At 38.6% G+C, this 22,500-nt stretch overlaps 1 protein-coding gene across 1 annotated transcript in view; it reads left to right on the top strand.

The window, feature by feature from the left end:
- SGK1 (serum/glucocorticoid regulated kinase 1) overlaps positions 1 to 22,500 on the top strand; it is a 109,728-nt gene that overhangs the window by 32,371 nt on the left and 54,857 nt on the right. Inside the window, exon 2 of the mRNA XM_055324640.1 lies at positions 9,981 to 10,196. Within this exon, the coding sequence (XP_055180615.1) occupies positions 9,981 to 10,196 (216 nt within the window). The remainder of the gene's footprint in view (positions 1 to 9,980; positions 10,197 to 22,500) is intronic.

The raw sequence follows: 22,500 nt of genomic DNA, 5'->3' as shown, positions 1-22,500 counted from the left end.
AATAAAGCAATATTACTTGATCATTGGTTCATTCAACAAACCTGAGCTGAACACTGCACGTCGTAGCAGCAGAGGCTCCACATCACATTAGCAGAACTCCAGTGAGTAAATAGCCTTAAACCTGTGACATGGTTAGAAAAGACCACAAGGCTTTCCTCTTCCCAGCCCACATTTTACAGCTGAAGGTAGGGGAGGTTAATGGTCTGTGTGGCTTGCTCAAAGTAGTCACAAATCCAGAACTAGAATCCAATTCTCTTAATCTAGTTTATTGTTCATTCCTGTAGAAAGTCATTTTTATATCTTATATCTATCTTTGTTCAGTAAATTGTGGGGAAATCCAAATCACTTGTAAACTGACTACTCAGCCTCAGAATAACATGAAAACAATATTATACTTGTTGTTTACCAACCTTTCATGTGCCACACCTGATCCTACCCATAACCGCAAAAATATATTAACTTCATAATAAACCCAGAGTACTAAGGAACCTAACAGTTGTATGAAATAATAAACCTCTGACACTAGATTAGATTGAGGGGGATGGAGTGGGGAGAATGGAAGAAAAGAAAGAGATGGTCTTTAAAGGACAACACTAGAACTCCAAGAGGGATGCATGGTCCTTCCATTCTGTATTATACACAAGGATAACCCTCTCCCAGTGCACCCTCCTGGTATTCATCCTACCTGAACCCAGACCTCCAAGCCTTTATGCTTTTCATGCTGCATTCAGCCTTCCCTGACCCTTATCCAGGTCACATAGAGCTTGAAAATAAAATTTTAAAAATTTAACAGCCCTTTTCAGCCATTTTTTAAAGCTCTCCTGGGTTTGCAAATGCCTTCCTGAGACACATCCGTACACAGTGCTCATTCTTCTAGTCTAACCTGCCTGCCCCTGGACCTACTCTAATTCATTCAGAGTACAGCAATCTGATCAGATCACTCTAAAGTTTAAAATTCTTAAGTTTTTACGTATGGTGAGTTAAAGATGACATTTCAACATTCGAGTATTTATGTCCCTTTGATAGCTGCTCCCCTTACCTCCTGGCCTTCTATCTTGACACATGTACTTACCAACAAGGTTGGCTCCAATCACGCCCTCTCCATGAGCTTGCCTTTAAACATGCTGTTCTCTTTATCTCAAACTCATCCCCATCACAGCCCTATCCTGCTTGTCCCCTCACTCTAGCTTTAACACTGTTTTACAACTGTTGATTCCTAAATACAACTGCTTCTTATTTTTCATTCCTTGTGCCTTGAATAGTACCTGGCTTGAAATCAATCAATAAATATTTCTTCATCACTCACTATATGCTGGGAGCTGTGCTAAACTCTAGGGGTATAATAGTGAGCCTCTTTTCTTGCAAGTTTCAACTCAAAGTGAAGGCAGATGAGAAATGCAGAGGGGATAGACTAGGAAGAGAGAACACACAAATTAAATTTGGTGAATGTCCTAGTCATGAATATAGGAGAGAAAATAGTGTTTTGGTCATTGTGAAACTCACATTCTAATAAGGGGAATGGATAAGTAAAGCAGAGTAAATGTGTGTGTGTGTGTGTTCCCATTTAAACAAATAAATACCAAAATGCGTCAAGAAGCAGTGAGAAGTCGGACAATGGAAAAGTGTCCCAAGTATGTGACTCTTAGCAGGACTACCCAGATGGACAAAGTGGGTCAGAGGGAAGAGTCTGCACATGATCAAAGATTTAGGAGAGCCGTCTTTAAGACATCTGTAAATCAAATTATATGGTGGAAGGTCTGGATGCATGGAGGACACATGGGAGATGAGAATTCAGACTCTAGGTGACTTGGTATCGAAGGCCAAGGAATATAGATTTTACCATTTAGATGTTTTTCAGTTTGTGTGGCACTTATTAGTGGGTCATGAAATCAGCTCAGTAGGTTGTAATCAACATTTTGAAGTACTAGACTGGAATAGAAAATGTGAGTGCATTTCCTGAAAAAATGGTAAATCTGGGGGTGGTACCAGTTGTCTCAGTTGCATATCTCTCAATATTTATTATAAATGCATATCAGTTCAGGGATTTCTTACAGTACATCAATCTTGACCAAATAGTTTGAAAGTCACTGCTGCTGGTGATGGGGAATCACTGAAGAATTTAAAGCAGAGACAAGATAGACTTTTGCATTTAGAAAGATGCTGTGGTTCCAGTAAGAACAGACTTAAAGGGCAAGGCCACTTAGGAGATGGCTTTAGGAATCCAGAATAAGAATATAGACTAGAGAACTAAATGATAGATATATATACTTGACGATTCATCTCTTCTCCCCGTTCTCATGGCTACTATTTTGGCTTGGCCCTCATCATTTCCTTTGTAACCAGTTCCTGACTCATCTAGCTACTTGTGTTCTTGACCATCTTATATCCATCCTTCACACCAAATTGAAAGACACATCTGAAAATCTCCCTCTCCTGCTTACAAGACTTCAGAGACCACTACCACTTATTGTTCGAGGCCCCAGTCTTTCTGTCCAGCTTCAGTTCCTGCCTCTCCTCTTTGGGCTCACTTTCTACATGTTCCATGCAGATCCTTGCCTTCATGTATTGGCTTCTGTCATCCTCTCTGCTGGAAATGTCTTTTCCATTTTAACTCACTTGGTTTCCTCGAACTCGACCTTCGAGATTCAGTTTAACCTTACTTCTTCCAGACAGCTTTCTTTGATTTCTCTCAGCTGGGCCAAATTACACACCCACCCCCCATCTTTCTCTCCCATGGCATTTTGTATAAAGCTCTCTCATTACATGGAGCCATACTAGATAGCAAATATTAACCAAATGTTCAACCAGTGCCAGGTGCTGGGCTTACTTGCATCATTCCATTTAATCTTCACAAAACCCTGACGAGATAGGTATATTGCCCTGGGAAGGTGCAGCAATAGTTGCAGTGTTTTCAGCCAACCAGTGTTGTTCTAGAGCTCATGCTTTCAACTGTTCTCTATATTATACACTGACTACACTATGAAAAACCACGGGCTCTTGGGTAAGTCTCTGAAATGGCAACCCCCTTGCTCAAAGATCACTCAAGCAATCACATTTCTTTGTGTCCCCAGTACCCAGCACAATGCCCAGCAGATAGCTGAGCTTGTGTTGAATCCTTTAAATACTATGTAGTAGGCAACCTGGGTAGGTACTCAGGAGTGCTGTTTGGATCTGGCAATGAAGTTTATTGGAGTCTTGGTGAAAACTTCTTTTGATGGGATGAGTCTCTTTATCATGCTCTTCACTTTAGTCCCTGCAAATATTAGGTCATCCATAAATTTTGTTTAAGGAATAAATTGCAGTGGACTGAGGAGTAACGTGAGGTGGCTTTCTTCATGAAACGTGGCTAAGAAGGAAAGGTAGTGGTGGTGAAAGAGTTACTGGAACAAGAAAGTTTGTGGGTAAAAAAGGATGTTCTGTGTTTGGTTTGCTAGCTTTTTAGAGATGCTGCAAGAACATGTTGAATGACACTAAGAGACAGTAGCCAAGAGAGGGAAAGGTAAAAAATATTAGAAAAGAGGATTTCTTGCAGGAACCAAGAGGGCAAGTTTCCAAAGCTCTGGTGAATGAGCTGTGAACAGACAGCAGCAGGTCCTTCTCCAGGGGTCAGCTTAACATCACTGTGTGTTAAGCTGCCTTAACAAGCCTCCATTTTCATTTGCAAAGGAAGTAACACATACCATCCCTTAGATATATGACCTGAAAAAACTCTTTCCTGATTCATCTTTCTCCTCCTCCTCCTCCTCCTCCTCCTCCTCCTCCTCCTCCTCCTCCTCCTTCTTCTTCTTCTTCTTCTTCTTCTTCTTCTTCTTCTTCTTCTTCTTCTCCTTCTTCTCCTTCTTCTTCTTTTCTTCTTCTCCTTCTTCTTTCCTCTTCTTTTTTTGTTTTTAAACTTTCTAAATCCAGGGAAGGCCAATTCAAACCAAGAGGATCAGTCCCCTCTATTAAAGGACTGAAGAAAATGTTACTTCTATTTCCAAAGGAAGATTTCTGTCACTGAATGCCTGAGCTCTTTCTATTTAAAACTTGATGGGGTGGGGTCTGGTGAGGGTCTCAATGAGGAAGAAGAGGCAGGGGATTTTATATTTATGGCACTGGAAGTAGACGGCAAGGACTGTATTTGGTGTTGAACTCTCCGAGAACTTGTTGGGTGGGAGGTGAACCCACAGGCAGCTGTATGAAGAGAAGGAGCTCTGGGTGCTGCCACTGTGAGCAGTGTCACAGAGAAGGATGGGGCTTTATGTGTCCTCTCTTTCCTTCCTCTTCTCCCAGTCCTCCTGGCCACCCATCCCCCAGACTCGGCCTGGGGAAGCACCAGGTTAGACGCTGAGAACCTAGAACAGGATGTAAGAGCGTTGGTCAATGCTGACAGGAGAGGACTGGGAAATCCCAAGGGCAAATGGCATAGGACGAAGGGGAATTCCAAAAGCCACTGGGTCTTCTCAGGGTGCCACTGGTCTGGGGAGGTACTGCTGTTAAGGAAACAGTTACACAGACCATATTTATCACCTTGAATAGAGGATGGTAGCAAAGCACGTTAAGAACTATAAATGAATGTGGTTGTCAAAAATAATCAAGCAATTCCTATTTTTATTGCCTACTATTTTTAAGACCATATGCCAGCCTCTGGAGAATTTTAAAAAGCCTAAGAAACTGTTCTCATCCTTATGGGCCAGTTGGAAAGATGACATAGGCATAATAACAACCAGTGAGCATAAAAGTTCCAAGGTTTGGGGCTCCTGGGCAGCTCCATAGGTTGAGCCTCTGCCTTAGGCTCAGGTTATGATCCTGGGGTCCTGGGAATAACCCCTTGAGGCCCTCCTCTCATTGTCAGGCTCCCTGCTCTGCAGGGAATCTACTTCTCCCTCTCCCTCTGCCCCTCCCCCCTCCTGTTCTCTCTCTCAGATAAATAATTTTTTTAAAGTTCCAAGGTTTCACATAAGTAAATAATAAACACTACAGATATTCAGAGGAAAGAAAGCTCTGTGATGACCCATATAGCTAGGGTGAATAAGCCAGATTGCTACCACTGACCTTTTATTATATCACTGCTACATTTAAGAGCCAGGCTGTGAAGCCCCCTCAGGAACCAATGTGAGAGGCATTTGCTTCCGGGTACCTTCTCCTGACTTGCATTAATGTCATAACCAGCCCACTGGCAGACACCTTCTAGAAAAGGAGGTCCCTTTTCATAACCAATTGAATTATCCGAATAATTCACACTAGAAAACTCGATGGCCTGTATTTGAATTGAAAGTAGGGCAGCCTTGGTGGCTCAGCAGTTTAGCACCACCTTTGGCCTAGGGCGTGATCCTGGAGACATGGGATCCAGTCCCACGTTGGGCTCCTTGCGTGGAGCCTGCTTCTCCTTCTGCCTGTGTCTCTGCCTCTCTCTCTCTCTCTCTCTGTCTCTCATGAATAAATAAAATCTTTTTTTTTTAAAAAAAGAAAGTAATTGTGGCATCATATAAACAAAGTCAGTTTTTGGGAATAAAAACGCATGCCCCCTAGAGACTGCAGAATTGTGTCCAATGTCAGGTTCACTGGATTTTAAGGAAAAGACAGCTCTTCACTCCCAGAAAACAAAAAGAATGATGAGACAAGTAGGCACTTCTTTAGGAGTTCACAGAGAAGTACCTGAACACTCTATAAGTTTTCTGCATCAGTTGGTATCATAATCAGCTAAACCATTTTAAATTAAGACTAATATCTGTTTACTATTACATAATAGGAAAAAACCACAAGTGGAAAATCCCTAGAAACTGGCCAATCTCTTTAACCGCATCTGGCAATTTTCTAGTCTGAGGGATTATTGCTTTTGGATATCAAGTTTTTTTCAAATAAAGAAATTAATGAAACCAGGGCAGACTGGATTTAACAAAGAAATTGGATTAAGATTTTGTGTAAACCCTGTTCAGTAAGAGTAGCTGGATGGTTCAATGAAGGGCCTTATGCTTTCATCCCGATGTCTAGAGAAGCAATTGCTTCTAAAAAATAATAATTATATATATATATATATCTGAGGCAGTTTGGAGAACAGGCTCCTGTAAAGCCCCAGAGAGAGAATTCTTGATTTGTTCAGGGTAAGAAGGGTGTCTCACCCTGGTCTACGTTTGTTTACAACACTCTCCACAAATGGGTACTGCATAGCTCTGAGGAAAACCAGGGCCCAGGTGGCCAAGGAGCCAGGGCCGCGGCTCCTATCTAGGCATTCACTTTTCTTACACACACAGCTGCCATAGCATTCCCAGAGCCATTGTGACTGGCCTCTGAGGACCTCCCAAAGCCACTCACAGGCAGCTACTCCCTCTCTCAGAGCCCGAGGGACCCAATAGGCCAGTTGTGGCTGGATCTCCCTCAGGGGCGTCATCTTCCTCAGTATTGCCTATTTGATAGCTCACTTTGATGGCCTAGAGCCTGATTACTTCTGGAGTCCTTACTGAAAACCTACCTGCCTTCTCAGGGAGGCCTTCCTTTCTCAGACAATTACAGTACAGCCCTTCCACTTCAATAATCCTGAGTAATCCTCTCTGATTTATTGACCCCCTTACATAGTATAATTCATTTATTCATTTTAATAAATAATTTATTCCCTTAATAAATAAATTTATTCCTTCAGCCATAACTCAAACTCCATAAAGGAAGGTTTCAAGAATGGCTAGGCTCGGCCTCACATACAGTTGGTCTTCAGTAATGAATGATGAATGAGGCACACCCGTGTGGCTCAGAGAGTTAAGCATCCAATTCTCAGGTCAGCTCAGGTCATGATCTCAGGGTCATGAGATCGAGCCCCGCATCAGGCCCTGTGCTGGTCGTGGACTCTGCAGGAGATGCTCTCCCTCTTCCTCTCCCTCTGGACCCTCCCCCACACTGGTGTGGGCTCACTCTCTCTTTAAATAAGTGAAATTGGAAAAAAAAATGATGAATGAATGAAAGTTAAAGTGTTCAGATCATTAGATTGTTTTTTGAAAAAGTTAGAAGATATCAAATCATTTTATTTCTACTTCATTCAATTCTTAATTCTACCTGGTAGAATTAACCTCAGCAGGGGGTGCCAGGGTGGCTCAGTTGGTTGAGCATCCACCTCTTGATTTTGGCTTGAGTCCTGGTCTCCCAGTTGTGGGACAGAGCCCAGCATTAGACTCTAGGCTTAGCACCGAGTCTGCTTGAGATTCTCTCTCCCTGTGCCCCCGCCCCTGCCCCACTCCTGGTCATGAGCACTCTCTCTCTTTCCCTCTCAAAATAAATAAATAAAATCTTAAAAAAAAAAAAAAAGGAATAACTTCAAGGTTCAAGTAGTGACCCTTAAAGATGTGAGGTCGATTTGACTTGTTTGTTTGCTTGGGGATTTTTGTTTTATTTTTAAATTTAAATTTAAATGTCCTTAATAAGCATGCACTTCCAGTTTGCCAGTCCCTACCACTCCCTACGTTCATACCCTGGTCCTAGGGTTTTACACATTTCCTATTCCCTCCAGCCTCTAAAGATAGTGAGTTTGCTAGCTTCTACCCTCATAGAAATTGGTTCATTGAATTGCTTAAACCATTGTATAGTTTTGACCACATAATAATTTACACTGTGTCTTTGGGCAAATTACTAAAACTCTCTTCTAACCATGAAATTCTATAAAGATATCTATTGGTTGTTTGACAGTATATGCTAAGGTCATCTGAACTATTTTGGGTAATTCTTAGATGGATATCAAGTGAAATGACATTTCTTTATGTGATTCTTAGTCCCAATGATCTCTAATATGCAATAGATCACTTAAGTTTATAGATCAATGTAAACTTTGAATTGAGATACAATGTCTCTAAATTCTCATCCTTTGATAAAACCAGTTTGTTTTCTCTATAATGTAATGAAAGCTTAAAAAAATAATATAATGAAAGCTTAAATTCAGTCACATGGACATTCTTCCACTAAATTTGAATAATTCTAAGACAATACTGCATAAGATTTACTTTAAATAAAGTGGTCCATAAATATAAGATTTACATTTCAATATACCAAAGATTCTTATCAGGCCATGTAAATTCATTTGCAGATAAATCTCTTTAAAATACTATTTATAGGAACTCCAAAGTTAAATCAACTTGGCAAAAGAGACATTAAAAGTAAGCCAGAATAAAACATTGAATTTAAAATACAAGGTTGGCAACTAACCAAGATTGGCCACCAGACTTCAAGCTCAAAACTCTCTGAATAAGAGTAATAAAAAACATTTTCCATCTCTAATAAAATTTAGTACTTTTTAGATTGATCAAAAACACATTTAGTCCTAACTTCAGGAAGAGAGATTCTATTGTAGTCTCAAACCTTTAGATTTTCATTTAGACTTTCATTAATGAATCAAATAAACACTTTGAATGTATCTTCTAACATGTTAATAGTACCCTGGAGTGCAAGAAATACTGAAAGAAACCTCCCAAATATTAACAGTAGGATGGTAAACTCAAAAAGATATTTTAAATGGCTACTGAAAAGAGTACGTATAAATAAAGCAATTAAAACACACTTATGAAACAGAAGAAAGAAATTATTTTAGCTGCTTGAGATTCCTATAAACTTTAAAAGAAATTGATCTTTGAAATATTACACTGTAGAAAGAAGGAAAGTAAAACACCCATAGGCAATGAATATTACAGTGAATATAATAGTTTTTATTTTCCCTGTTTTTAGGTAGTGCATATATTTTCACATTTGTAATTCTAGTGATTGAACAATTCTGTATTTGGCTTTTTCTCATGTAATTATGTTCTAAACATTTTCCGTATTGCCAGAGTCTTCATAATATTTATTTTTAGTGATAGCATAATTTTCCATCAAATTGCTCAATCATTCCTTTGCTATTGCAATTTTAGTTTCTTCTCAGTGTATCCTTAAAATATTTGATTGTAACATTACTAACTATAATTCAATACTGTCATTTAATTTCTTTGTTCTTTTGGTATATGCTGATTTCACTAACTGGGTTAAATCCTCAGGAGTTTCAAAGAGCATGGAAGACACATATGAAACCAAGACACATTTCAAGCATTCAGTGACCACAAGTCTTAAAACACTGTAACACTTATTAAAGTTCCATTCTCCTAAAGGAATAGACTCTGGATTCAAGGTGCCTGGGTTCTGTCTTTGCTCAATACCAGCATGTGTCTTGGGGAAATTTGCCTCAGCTTATCTGTGCCTTTGTTTTCCCATCTGTAAAATGGGATTAGTAATAGTAAAATTGTTCAAAGAATTAAACAAGACAATGGATATCAAACATTTACAACAATGCTTGAAATTTCTATTTAAGTTGCTGCAGAAAGAGTATCCCTTTTAATATTAGAATAGCTTTATATACTCTCCGTGCCTTACAGGAATTCTACCTGCAAGCAAGACAAGTGGTAAGTTTTCAAACTTTAGAAACAACTGTGAAATTTCTGTGAATTCTATGAATTTCTGTGAACAACTGTGAATTATTTCTTAACCAGAAATAATTTCTTTTATTATCAAGTTTTTGCAATAGCAAAATACATGTCAATTCATTTAGCAGCAATTGGGTCCTAAGCTAGCAATCTCAAGTTAGTATTTCTTCCAGTAAGAATAACTCATCTTAGACATTTGTGAATCATTCTGTCAGCATAATCATAATAGTAAGAGTAAAAGTAAAATAGTCACCATCTACTGAACACTATGTGCCAGGCAAAACAATTGGACATTTAAAAATATTGTAAAATTTTCATGACAACCTGGGAGGAAATAATATTATCCCAATCATCCCCAAATGGGGAGACAGACTCAGCAAGATGAAATGACCAACCAAAAACACACACCCCTAAAAAGTGGTCAGAATTGACCCATTTGAATCGTATTGAGATGAAGAAGTCACAAGACTGAATTCTCCTTTCATGAGTATCCATCCACCAAATTTCCCATTGAAGTCTCATTAAACATCACAGGAGGTAAAATGCATTTTCTTCTTCTGCATGCTGTAGGTACGAAGATGGATCAAGAGCCCAATGGTCAGTGTGGACAAGCATCAGAGTCCCAGCCTGAAGTACACAGGCCCCTCGGTCATGCACATCCCTCCAGGGGAGCCAGATTTTGAGTCTTCCTTGTGTCCAACATGCCTGGGAGACCACACTTTCCAAAGAGGTGTTCTCCCTCAGGAGAAGGAATCGTGTTCATGGGAAACTCAATCCGGGTGTGAAGTAAGTTCACTTTTGCTCTGGATCCATTTCCCCAAAAGGATTCTTGGCCTTTGTTTTCCTTATATTCCTGCCACAGTATGCCAACACCCCCCCCCAAAAAAAAACCCAAACATATTTAATACATATGTATAAAGCTTCCAAGGAAGATATAGAATGTGACTTTTGCTAGCCCACAGTACTAAATTTTTTAGGAGGAGGGGGAGCCAAGGTAGAGGGAAACCTCAAGCAGGCTCCAATGCTCAGCATGGAGCCCACCACGCGGCTTGATCCCACAACTCTGAAATCATGATCTTAGTTGAAATTAAGAGTCAGATGCTCAACTGATTGAGCCACCCAGCCACCCTAGCACTATTTTTTAATAGCCTTTATTTATTAGAAATGTTTTTGCTTCATAGCAAAATTGAATGGAAGGTATAGAGATTTCCCATGTATTCCCTGCCCTCACACATGTAGAGCCTCCCCCATTCTCACCAAAGTGGTGCATTTGTTACAACTGATGAACCTACGTTGACGCATCATCACCCAAAGGCTACAGTTTACATTAGGGTTTGCTGTTGGTGTTAAGTTTGGACAAACTTATAATGACGTGTATCCATTAATAGAGTATCATATAGAGCACTTTCACTGCCCTAAAAATCCTCTGTACTCCTCCTATTCATCCCTCCCCCCTCCTACACCCTGGCAACCATTGATCTTTTTAGTCTTCACAGCTTTGCCTTTTCTAGAGTTGGAATATAGTTGGAATCATACAGTATGTTGTACTGATTTTAATGCTATTCCAATGTGGATCCAGCCATATATTGATCAACTAGGAATCCCTCATAAGGTGTTCAATCACACAGTGACCAGTTCTTATATAATGCAAAAAAAAGATATCATAACCACCATTGATGGATTTGTAGCCTTCACTGAAATACTTATCTCAATATGATTTGACCCACAACCTCTATGCCAAACCATATTTCACTAATTTTCATATGTAATACTCATATTTTTATATATACTCATATTTTTTAAGACTTATTTTTCTCTGGTCCACCAAGAGTTTTGTTTTTTGTTTTTAATTTTGTTAATCTAAGAAAGCCAGATAAATTATTTATCTTGCAGGTTCTAAAATTTCAAAAATTTAAGATTGTATTTTTCACTTATAACTCAATTAGGCTTATATTTATTTTGACTTTTTAAACCATTAAATTAAATGCTTATGTTACTTTTATTATCATTCTATTGACACAAAACCACAAATTAGGAAGACAGAACATGTTATTACAAAGTACAATTAATTGCAAATGATCTACCAATACATTATTTTAGAACAGTGCGTTACAAGATGATAAATGTTAATAACTCTTCCCTGCTTTTTTTTTTTTTCCTGAAGGAAATGTTTTCCAAAGATCAAGGAATCATTGTAGCTGCTAAAAATGCTTGAATCTGAGTTCAACTCTAGGATATTCAATGTCTTAGAATCTGTTTCCTGCCTACTTTCTAAGGTTCCTAGAAAGGTCAAATGAGATAACACATATAAACTATTTCATAATCCAGAAAGTGCCATGCAAATAGACATCATTATTACTTATGCTTGCTGATTTACATATTAGCTAAGCCTGTGGATCTGTAACACTAAATTAGACTTCCTTAACTAGGTTAGCACTTGGCTGATCTATGAACATTTGTCATGGTGCCATTTGCTGTTTAGCTAGACACTGGCTCAACTCCAGGTTGATCATAAAAGGCAGTAAATAGATTCTAAATGCAAGGATTGGTAAACTTTTTCTGCAAAGGGCCAGTTAGTAAATGTCTTAGGCTTTGTAGGCAATTAAGTCTCTGTCATTTCTGTTCAGCTCTGCCCTGTAGGGAAAACAGCCATAGATAATATATAATGAATGGGCCCGACTGTGCTCAAATAAAAGTTTTTATTTACAAAAACATGTGGCTGGTCTGCCAGCCTTAGTTTGCAGACTCTTAAACTCTAAGAGTGTAAACGAATTTGCCAAATCCTTAACGTCTAAAGGACTATTCATAACTTAGAGGTAGAAAGAGGGCTCTAGAAATCCTACACAGGGCACAAAGGCCTAGTACTAAATGTTTACTTGAGGGCCTGGTATATGCCCCATTTGTTAAGAGCTAGGGATAGATTAATGAATAAATGGAATTTTATATAAGAGGAAACAATAAACAAAGAGCTGGGAGGAATTTAAAGCAACACTGTGATTCATCCTTTTACTTTATCTGGAATAATAGGTGAATCATTCTATAATTTACAATGGATAACTGGATCTGACTTTGCTGAGTTTTTTCTTAAGGTCACCACAAATCAAGAAGACACTTAATATGTTAGCCATTTAACAATGAATCTATATTTTGTATTCCTACTGGGATTAAATCATGAGATAGTTCCTTGACAAAGGCACCTCTGTCCTTTCAGGAAGTAGCCTTGTGTGATGAGAAGATGCAGAGGCTGTTAGATACACAGGCCTAGTAGTAAAGACTCAAAGTTTTTCCTCTGACAACTCCTAATGTGGATAATTTTAAGCAAATCGTTAATTCATCCTTCTCTTTCAGTGTTCCCTCCTATGAAAATCGAGATTATTCATGTTTGCCATCTAGTCTTTCCTGAGGTTTTTTAGTAATTTGAGGATGAGATGGGATTTTAAAACATTTTGTAAATGTAAACTTATGTATAAATATTGTGCTGGAGTCAGGCAACCTGCATTCTGATGCCAGCTCTGCCACAAAGTCAACATATGAACTTGAGCAAGTCACAGAACCTCTCAAACATATGATGAGGCCAATCAACTCCAAAACTCTTTTTAGTCTGAAATCCTACAGTGGGAGTTTGATCACCTATAAATGGAAATAAACTCTGTACCTGACCTGAAAAGATAAAATGTAGAAATGAGGTAAGAATGTTTTAAATAAAATAAGAGAGCAAATAGAGTGCTAGTCCTTTAAGAATATAGGAGGGGGTGAGTTCTGACTTTAAAAAACAATACATTTCAGGGGCACCCAGGTGGCTTAGGTGGTTAAGCATGTGATTCTTGTTTTCTACTCAGGTCATGATCTCAGGGTCCTGATCTCAGAGTTGTGAGATCAAGCCCCACATCAGGCTCTGTGCTTGGTGGGGAGTCTGCTTGAGATTCTCCCTCTCCCTCTGCCCCTACCTCCACTTGCTCTCTCTCACTGTCTCACAAACAATAAATAAATAAATCTTTAAAAAAATAATCACAAACCTTTTTGTACTTAACAACACAACGTAGAGGTCTTTAAAATTACCACTAATAGAATACAAAGAAAATTAGTTGATTCATGTCATAGAGGAAAATTTTTATTATACTTCTAAAATCTTTTGAGAAGACTAAAAATATGTAAGGGTAGAGGATTTTAATAAAACAATTAACCAAATATGATTTATGTAGAAATTTGTATCTAATAAAGAAAACACATTATTTTACACATACATGGAACAATTACATAAATGGACCAAGAATTAGATCATGAAGCATATCTCATCAAATTCCAAAAAGCAGGAATCACACAGGCCACATGAGCTGATTACAATTTGGTAAAATTAGAAACTAACAGCAACATGAGAGCCAATTGCCATCCCTGGCCAATCCTTTCACCTAGACTCCACAAACACCCTCCTATTAACTCTGGGTTTACGTAGAAAATGAAAGATGGAAATTAAAAACTTTTAAGCACTTATGCCACGACCAAGAAAATGCAAAATGAAACAATGAAATTGTATTTGCTTTGAATCCATCAGATTGTCAAAGGGTTAAAAGATTGATATTGGTAAAAACATGGGCCAAAATGCTGCTAGTAGAAGTTTTTTGGCAATGTACCTCTATTAAAAATTTTTAAATCTCATACCTTTTAATTTAGCAAATCTATGTGTCCCCATCTTCGCTCACTACATACTTGCTTATGTTATACAAAGGATGGGTACAATGACATCCATTGTGATATTGGGGATGGTAAAAAAAAATTGAGGGGATGGAGGGAATATCTATGAGTAATAAAACTGTAAACTCATTATTGATTATGGTACCTCCATGTTGTAGAACAGTATGCAGCAGTTAAAAATGATCTCCATAGGTACTGATCTATCTGAAGTTATTTTAAGTTAGAAAACCAAGTTGAAGGTGAATATACATATGCATGTAGCATTAGCATTGTCACATTTATTTTTTAACTTCATATTTTTCTTTCAATGTCTGTGTACGTATCCATGAATGTTTGTGTGCACACATGTTTGTATATAAATGCAAGTGAAAAGATCTGAAAGTATATTCACTGAACTGAAATGGTGATTACCCCCTTCTGAGGATTAGAATCAGTGGGAGAAAAGTAGTCAAGAAGGACTTCAGCTTTGTCCATGCTGGTTGAGTTTTTCAAGACCATATTAATATATTACCCATGGGTTTAGGGAAAATACCATGCCTACCAGGAGACACACTTGTTGAAAGTATACAGTTACAACTCAATCCTATGGGTTGAAAGTCAGGCACTGTCACAAAGATGGTTTCACATCGTAAGACCATCCTATCACTACAAAGAAAGGCTCCTGGAGGAAAATGGAAAATGTGTGATTTTTTTGCTTCCACAGCCCCTTCCTTATACTCCTGTCCATTATGTTGCCCTGCCCTGTGTGATGTCTTTATGTGTGTCCACTTATTCTCTGTGGTCCCCACAGTCATCAGATCTAACGTATGTTCAGTTTCCTATCTCCTCCAGGTCTGTGTACATGCTGTAAAGTTAATGTGTTCTTTTTTTCTCTTTGCCTTTATTAGCTAAAATCGAAATTTTGTTCATGCAAGTTTTTTAAACATGAAAAAGAGAGAGTAAGGACAAAAAACTCTGCAGCCCATGCTGGCTGGAAATCCCATGCATTCCAGAGGTACTACATGGCCAGGGCTCACAGCTGAGTCTCATTAAGTTTGCCCTCTCATATGGGATAGATTTGGCGGAGTGAGGATTTCCTCAGCCTCCTCTGTCTTCTAACTGAAGGCAGCTCGTAAGGTGCTCAGTCAGTGACCAACAGCTGAAGCCAGGGCACCATGGCCTGTTTTTAAGGCCCTAGTGAAGTCAGTCCTCCAAAAGGAGCCATCAGACTTGGAGAAGTTATTAACAAATTACTACAAACACAAGAATTAACACTGAGTCTGTGCTGTGAGGAAATAGAATGTCATTGCCTCTTCTTCCTCCTCAGAAACTCACCAAAGACAGAAATAGAAAGCACTTTTAATTAAGTAGACTTTACACAGTTCTACTGGGGAGAGAGTCTGCCCCAGGAGGCTTGTTCAGTGGTTGAGGTAGCTTACCTCCATCTGTAGGCTACCGCAGCCCTAGGAGGTACACCGTTACCATTATATTTCCTCTCAAAATTGTTGAGCAGTTTCTTTGAAGCCCAGGAAGCTGGGTTTAATAAAGTGGTCAGCTGAGCAATAGTTTCCATGCTGACTTACTTTCATATCTCCTTGAGTTTTCCTGATCCCTCTTAAGAGGAGGCTATAGAAAATATACTTAAATTATCCAGATGGCTTTATAGATTTCTGGTTTCTTTCAATTTACATAGTAAAAATGTTTTTTATGAAGGCTTATAGAGAATAAAATAATAGTGCTTCTATTGCCCTCTTCCCCCAGTTTTCTGCTCTTGGCATGACATGGTCTCTGAAGGATGTGTGGTGATTTCTAGGCTTAACACTCATAATGGTCCTTGTTCTGCACCAAATGTTAAGCCATGTAATCCTTGGGAAAGCACTCATCCCAGAAAACAAAAGATGAGACTACTACGGGGCAGAGGGGACAAAAAAATGCCTCCCCCCCCCCCCTTTTTTTTTGTCTGTATATTTAGAATCTGATGGAATAGATGGCATTCTTTCTATCCAGAAATCCTGGGTTCTCCATCCATCTCTGCCTCTGGCAGGTCACATGACCTTAGACATGTTTGCATGTTTCTTTTTTTCCCATTTGAGGCTCACCTGCAAGCCGCGAAGAAGGAAATAGTGCTGCTCAACTCACAGGACTGATGAGAGGATGGGGAGCAAATGAGAAAACACGTGGAGCTCTTAAAAAACAAACAAATGCAGAAACAGGAGCACCTGGGTGGCGCACATGTTTAAGTGCTGGACTCTTGGTTTGAGCTCACATTACAATCTCAGAGTCCTGAGATAGAGCCCCGCATGGGGCTCTGCTCTCCCAGTGGAGTCTGCCTCAGATTCTCTCCCCTTCTCCCTCTGTCCCTCCCACTGTGCACTCTCTCCCTCTTTCTCAAAGTAAACAAGTAAATCTTTAGAAAACAAAACATAAAAAGCATTTGAAATATTATGAATTGGCAATTGTAATAAAAGCTGAAAAGACTTTTAAACAAGTTAATCAGTTTTAAGGAAAACATCACATTTCCAAGTTTTCCTCATTAAAATAATAATAATAATAAATAATATGTCTTGGAAAACATTAAAAATGACTCAGTAAGTATCCCTCTTAGGATAGTGAAAAATCCCTAAATACTATTTCCATTATATATCTGAAATTATTATTCTAATACTGAGGCAGAATTAGAAGATAGTTTTACCTCCCAAAAAAACCTTGGAATTCTTTTCACTAAAAAGGCAGCATTCTTAAAAATGTTTATTTCAGGCAGGGGTATATAAAATAGAGGAAATGCTATTGGTTTCACTTTGAAGCTTTCAATATTTTTTTTCCTTTTGTCCTACAGTAATTTGAAATGTCCTAAGTGACTTCCAATTCAAGTATTTCTCTTTGGCTAAGATCCAGAGGGAAGATTGCCTCGTCATCCTATAACTTCTACTAAGAGCTATTGCCTGGCCAAAATATCCATTTTTAGATTTTATGCCTTTTAATATCAGTCCACATCTTTTCTAACTTTTCCTCGTGATTTTCAAAATTCATGTAAGAATTATTGCAGCAGCACTACTGAGATGTTTAAAAATAATTACATGAGCACCTGGGTGGCTCAGTGGTTGAGCATCTGCCTTCAGCTCAGGGCGTGATCCCAGAGTCTTGGGATAGATTCCCACATCAGGCTCCCTGCATGGAGCCTGCTTGTCCCTCTGCCTGTGTCTCTGCCTCTCTCTGTGTGTCTCTCATGAATAAATAAATAAGATCTTCAAAAATAATAATAATTCCAGGGATGACTGGGTCGCTCAGTGGTTGAGCATTTGCCTTCGGCTCAGGGTGTGATCCAGGAGTACTGGGATCAAGTCCCGCATCAGGCTCCCCACAGGGAGCCTGCCTCTTTCTCTGCCTATGTCTCTGCCTCTCTCTCTCTCTCTCCCTCTCTCTCTGTCTTTCATGAATAAATAAATGAAATTGTAAAATAAGTAAATAAAAATAACTCCATTTTCTTTATATACCAACTATGTTTTGGTACATGTTCTCTCTCAGTTTTTTCCTACGTGCACTTATCTTGTACCCGATTGGTATTATAATGAATCTGTGACAGTGAAGCTGCCTTTTTCTCACTTAGCATTCATTGGAAATATGTATATGTTGTAACATAAGTTTAATAACTATCATTATGGTTAACATCATATCAAATTGATGTCATTCTATGTAACCATCTACCTACTGTAGTACTTTCATTTTTATTATTATTTTTTCTCTTTTTGATAAGGCTGCAAGTGATTTTTCCCCTCAATTTGAATAACCTTGAGATAAATCAAACTTTAGTCTAAGTCCCTAGTAATAGAGTTTGAAGATAATTATGGTGCTTGTCAAAATACTTCTGAGACCAATTTAGAAAGAGTTGAGTCAATCCAGCATTATATGAACAAAGTTCCTCCATTAGCACATCATCTCTTGAAAGTAGTGGCATGTTTTAATTTTTGTTACTTTAATTAAATGATACTTTAGTGATGTGATATGCATTTCTTTGATTACCAAAAATTTAAGGAATTCTTTTCCATTTTTAGATTTATGACTTGTAATTCATCATGGGAATTATTTCATTCTATCCTTGCCTCTTTATCTGTTGCAATTTTGTGTTCATGTTCATCAATTTAAATGAATTCTTTCTCTTTTTTAAAGATTTTATTTATTTACTTGAGAGAGAGAGTGGGTGAGAGAGAGGACACAGTAGGGGGAGCCGCAGAGGGAGAAGCAGGCCTCCCCCAATGCAGAGCTCCATTCCAGGACCCCAGGATTATGACCTGAGCCAGACAGATGCTTAACTGACTGAGGCACTCAGGTGCCCCTAAATGAATTATTTCTATGTAGATTTAAAATTCTCTTTTAATCCTAGCTGAGGCAGATTTTTTTCCCCAGTCTGAGTCTTGATTATTACATTCTCAAAAATGAACCAGGTCTGCTTTTTGTAATATGAGAGGAAATGCCTATGTTAGCTTAAAGCTAAAATAGGCACACCTTCTTCCTTCAGAAAAAGTACTGAGTAAGGCCCTGTTGCCCACGGAAGGGTTGCATGTGAAAAAAAACGCCAGGTGCTGGGTGAGTATGGCTTCCTGCCCGCGCCGTGTGCACAGTGCGTATCTGGCCGGACAGCTTGATAACCAAGGAGGGAGCTGGCTCCTCCTCTACCAAGAGTACTTCTGTGTTTCCAGTGCATGTTTCCAGGGTTCTCAGAGCCGGGGGGCCACCTCTACCCACTTTGGGTCTGCCTTTCTCTCCCAGAAGTGAGGCCTGGGGCCCTGGAGGAGAGTTCTGCCAGCATCCAGGGCAGAGGAGGAGGCAGTGGGGCCTCCAGGCCTCCTACTCTCCCCTTTGGGTCCTGACCAAAGGACTGTTTATTCACAACTTGGCATACGCTTCTGCTGTGTGTAAAGACATTGTTCAAGGACAAAAAATTAAATTATAGAGATGAAACTCTGGGGTAAAATAGGTCTATGCCTGCACTCATAACTCACTTCATTTTTATGACCCAAGCTCTCCTATGAATTACATCCTACTGGTATGCGTCCTTCCCAGGTGATAGGTCTGGAAGGGGACAAGGGAATCCATCCAGGCTATTTAGGACATAAAATATTCCAGGAAAGTTCCTCCTTGCCTTCTCCTGGAACTCTCCAACCCTTGGGTTGGAGCATATTTTGTTGGCTCTCACTGTATGTAACCAAATCTTTCCTGCTTCTAATTAAACTTACTCCTTTCAGTATAGTCCTTCCCAGAAACCATATGGCTCTTTTCCACTAAAATGATATCCCTTCTTAGTAATTTTGAGATTCTGAAATTTTTAAAAGATGTTTCATATACTACTAAAAGTCTACAAGCAAGACCAAAATTTAAGTGAACAAAGTTTAACTGTATGCCACGTGATTTTTTTGCCATTATTTCTCTTTTTCTCAAAGTTTATGCTACATTTTTCCTGGATTACTTATTGAAATGATAGAATTCTATCTATTAAGTAGCATCCCTATAGTGTAAACTACTCCATAAAGAATAAAATAAGAAATCATAATTTGGGGAAAGATTTCTTAAAAAGTGTAACAATTCTAAAAATTACCTTTGGGAACCTGAAAAGATCCTTCTTATAAACCTTCTAAAGAAAAAAGGAAGTAAAAAAGCGATCAATATCACCTTGATATTTCCTATTCACATAAAGTAAATTGCTCCTCATTCATTCTGCTTACAGAGAGCCTCAGATGAATACTTAAATGTGCTGAGATGCATTCACCAGTGGTATTAGGATAAATAAATCATTTTATTTTCACATGTCACTGATGTTAGAGCCCCTTGTCTTTGTGAGCCAGTAAATAAATCAGTCTATTTCTAGGCAAGACTCTAGCAAAGCTCAATTTGGGTAACATCATCTCTTGAGAGAATCATCACACCCAGCCAAGTACACCAATATTCTGTAAGTGACTCAGCTCTATTCTGTAAGAAGACTAAACTTTTCTTATCGACCTTGAGTAGCAGACATTGGCATAAGAACATATTAAAACTCCCTGTGAAGTCAGGCCAAACTCCACAGCTTGCTATCTATAATTTTAGTTTACTCTTCCAGCGTCCATAAGCCTTGATAACTGTAAATACATAATTCTATTCTCAAATCACTCTTCTCTCTTACTCTGGTAGGTGTTTTCCCTTTAGCTTGATTGTAAAATAAAGGAGATTCGTCTAGGTTTCTATTTGAGGGAAAAATGCAAGAATTCAACAACTGTCTGTGTTAGATAAGTAGCAGACAGGTGACTCCCTATTTAAGTAATAAGGAGCAGGGGTTATAAGTCTTTATAGATTAGAAAATGCTAAATGCATTAACTTGGTGGTACCAAAAAAAAAAAAAGAAATTAATGACTCTTAGAGTGCTGTTTTGGCTTAAAATTACATGTATCAGCAACACTGAATTATTTTTAAAACAATCAATCTGATACCAGCATGAAGACAGAACTTTCAGGGAGCAACCACCTATGCAAAATGGTGACAGGGACATCAGAATCCCGTATCCCAGGCAGCCCCAGTGGCGCAGCGGTTTAGCGCTGCCTGCAGCCAAGGGCGTGATCCTAGAGACTCTGGGTCGAGTCCCACGTCAGGCTCTCTGCATGGAGCTTGCTTCTCCCTCTGCCTGTGTCTCTGCCTCTCTCTCTCTCTCTCTCTCTCTCTCTCTCTCTCTCTCCGCATCTCTATGAATAAATAAATAAAATCTTTTAAAAAAAAAAAAAAGAAGAATCTCGTATCCCCTCCCAGTCCACAACAGAGCCTTGGTTTGTTTTCTTGACTAGCGTTCATTGAGAGTTTCTATTACAGACCAGACAGTATCCGATGCAGTGCTTTCAGGAGAGGAAGGAATATTGACAAGTCACCAGGCAGTCCTAATCACTGGGATACATGTATACATGTATACAGTCTACACATAGGTGAAGGTATAGACTGCACATAAGAGGGTCCCATAGCTGACCACAGGGGATCGGTGAAGGCTTCCCAGTAGAAGAGTAATCTCAATTAAGAGGTGAAGGATGAGTAAATTAGTGAGTTAGGGAAAGATGGGGATAAGAAGCCTAGGCCAATGAGGCAAATAATCCAATATCTGGAGGACTGAAGTAACATTAAATTTTTTTAAGTAAATTTTTTTAAGTAAAATTAAAACAGGGAAAATAAAGCTGAACTGGAAAGCAAGAATCCAGGTCATTAAGGCTTTTCACAAGGCATTTTAAAAAATTTATATACTATCCTCAGGAAACAAAGATCCATTTAAATGTTTCAATCACAACAGTGTTATCATTAGGCATAAAGAATGGATAGGAGAGAGTCAGATTCCAGAAATTCTTCCTTTGGAGATTTATGGCCTAGGATTAAGGTTTATGGCTCTGACCCTGTTAAGGACAAATGAGCTTGAGATTTAATACAAAAAGTTTGGTTCTTGTTTTGTAAAAAAAAAAAACAAAAAAAAAAAAACAAGGATTTCAGATTGGGGAAAAGGTGAGTGATATTAACTAAAGGGCTCTCATTACTGAATTGGGGGAAATGATTTAAAAAGAGGGTCTAAACCCATGAACAAAATTTGTTCACTACGTTTGTCATTATTTAGTGACTAAAGAGAAAATGTAAAATTAGGATGTATAATTGAAAAGCTTCAAAGAGGATGGCAGTTTGGGGGAGAGAGGGAAATACAGAGCAAGAGGAAATATTTTAGGTGTGATACCAACTATCATAGGCTATACACCATTTGGTATTTGACTTGAGAAATCCCACAGCCTCTTGGAGAGGCAGAGCCTAAGGAAACCAGAGTCAGGGAGTTCTGGCTGGTAGGATTACTTGTCCATGAGTAAGCAAAAAGCTGTAATGATGGAAGAGAACAGGTATCCCTAAAGTGTTTTTGCATGGGTATCACCAGTCTTTGTATGGGGAGATGACACTGTTGACCTTGTATCAATGTTGAGTGTGGTCTGAGCTACATTTCATAGCATTAAAGACTGAATTTGTACTGATCTGTTTATATTCTCTCACCACAGTCTAATAGAACAAATTCTCAATACACTGAAAGGATTAGTCTAACTGATGTCCCCTGGGCCTTTAGCACAATGCTCTCACAGACTACATTAATCAGACCCATGGTGTTGAATAGAAGCAATGGGGGAAAAAATAACAGAATTTGAAGAAATGCTTTCTTGAGTAATTTCTAGCCCTTGAAGAATGCAAAAGTTCCTATTTCCTTCATAGCTGAAATACTAATATCTGTAAGAACTCGACTGTTTATCAAAGATGTAAGCAGAAGTTAGACGACTTTATTCATGGATTAAGTTTAAAAGCCGTATGTACTTTCATGAAGGCTCATAATGGATTGGTAATGGTTATTATGGATGATAATATTATTTAGACAAGTTAGAAATAC

Source organism: Nyctereutes procyonoides, unplaced genomic scaffold, assembly GCF_905146905.1.
Source record: "Nyctereutes procyonoides isolate TBG_1078 unplaced genomic scaffold, NYPRO_anot_genome, whole genome shotgun sequence".
NCBI lineage: Eukaryota > Metazoa > Chordata > Mammalia > Carnivora > Canidae > Nyctereutes > Nyctereutes procyonoides.
The sequence above is the reverse complement of the archived record's forward strand: the minus strand, read 5'-3'. Positions and strand labels throughout refer to the sequence as shown.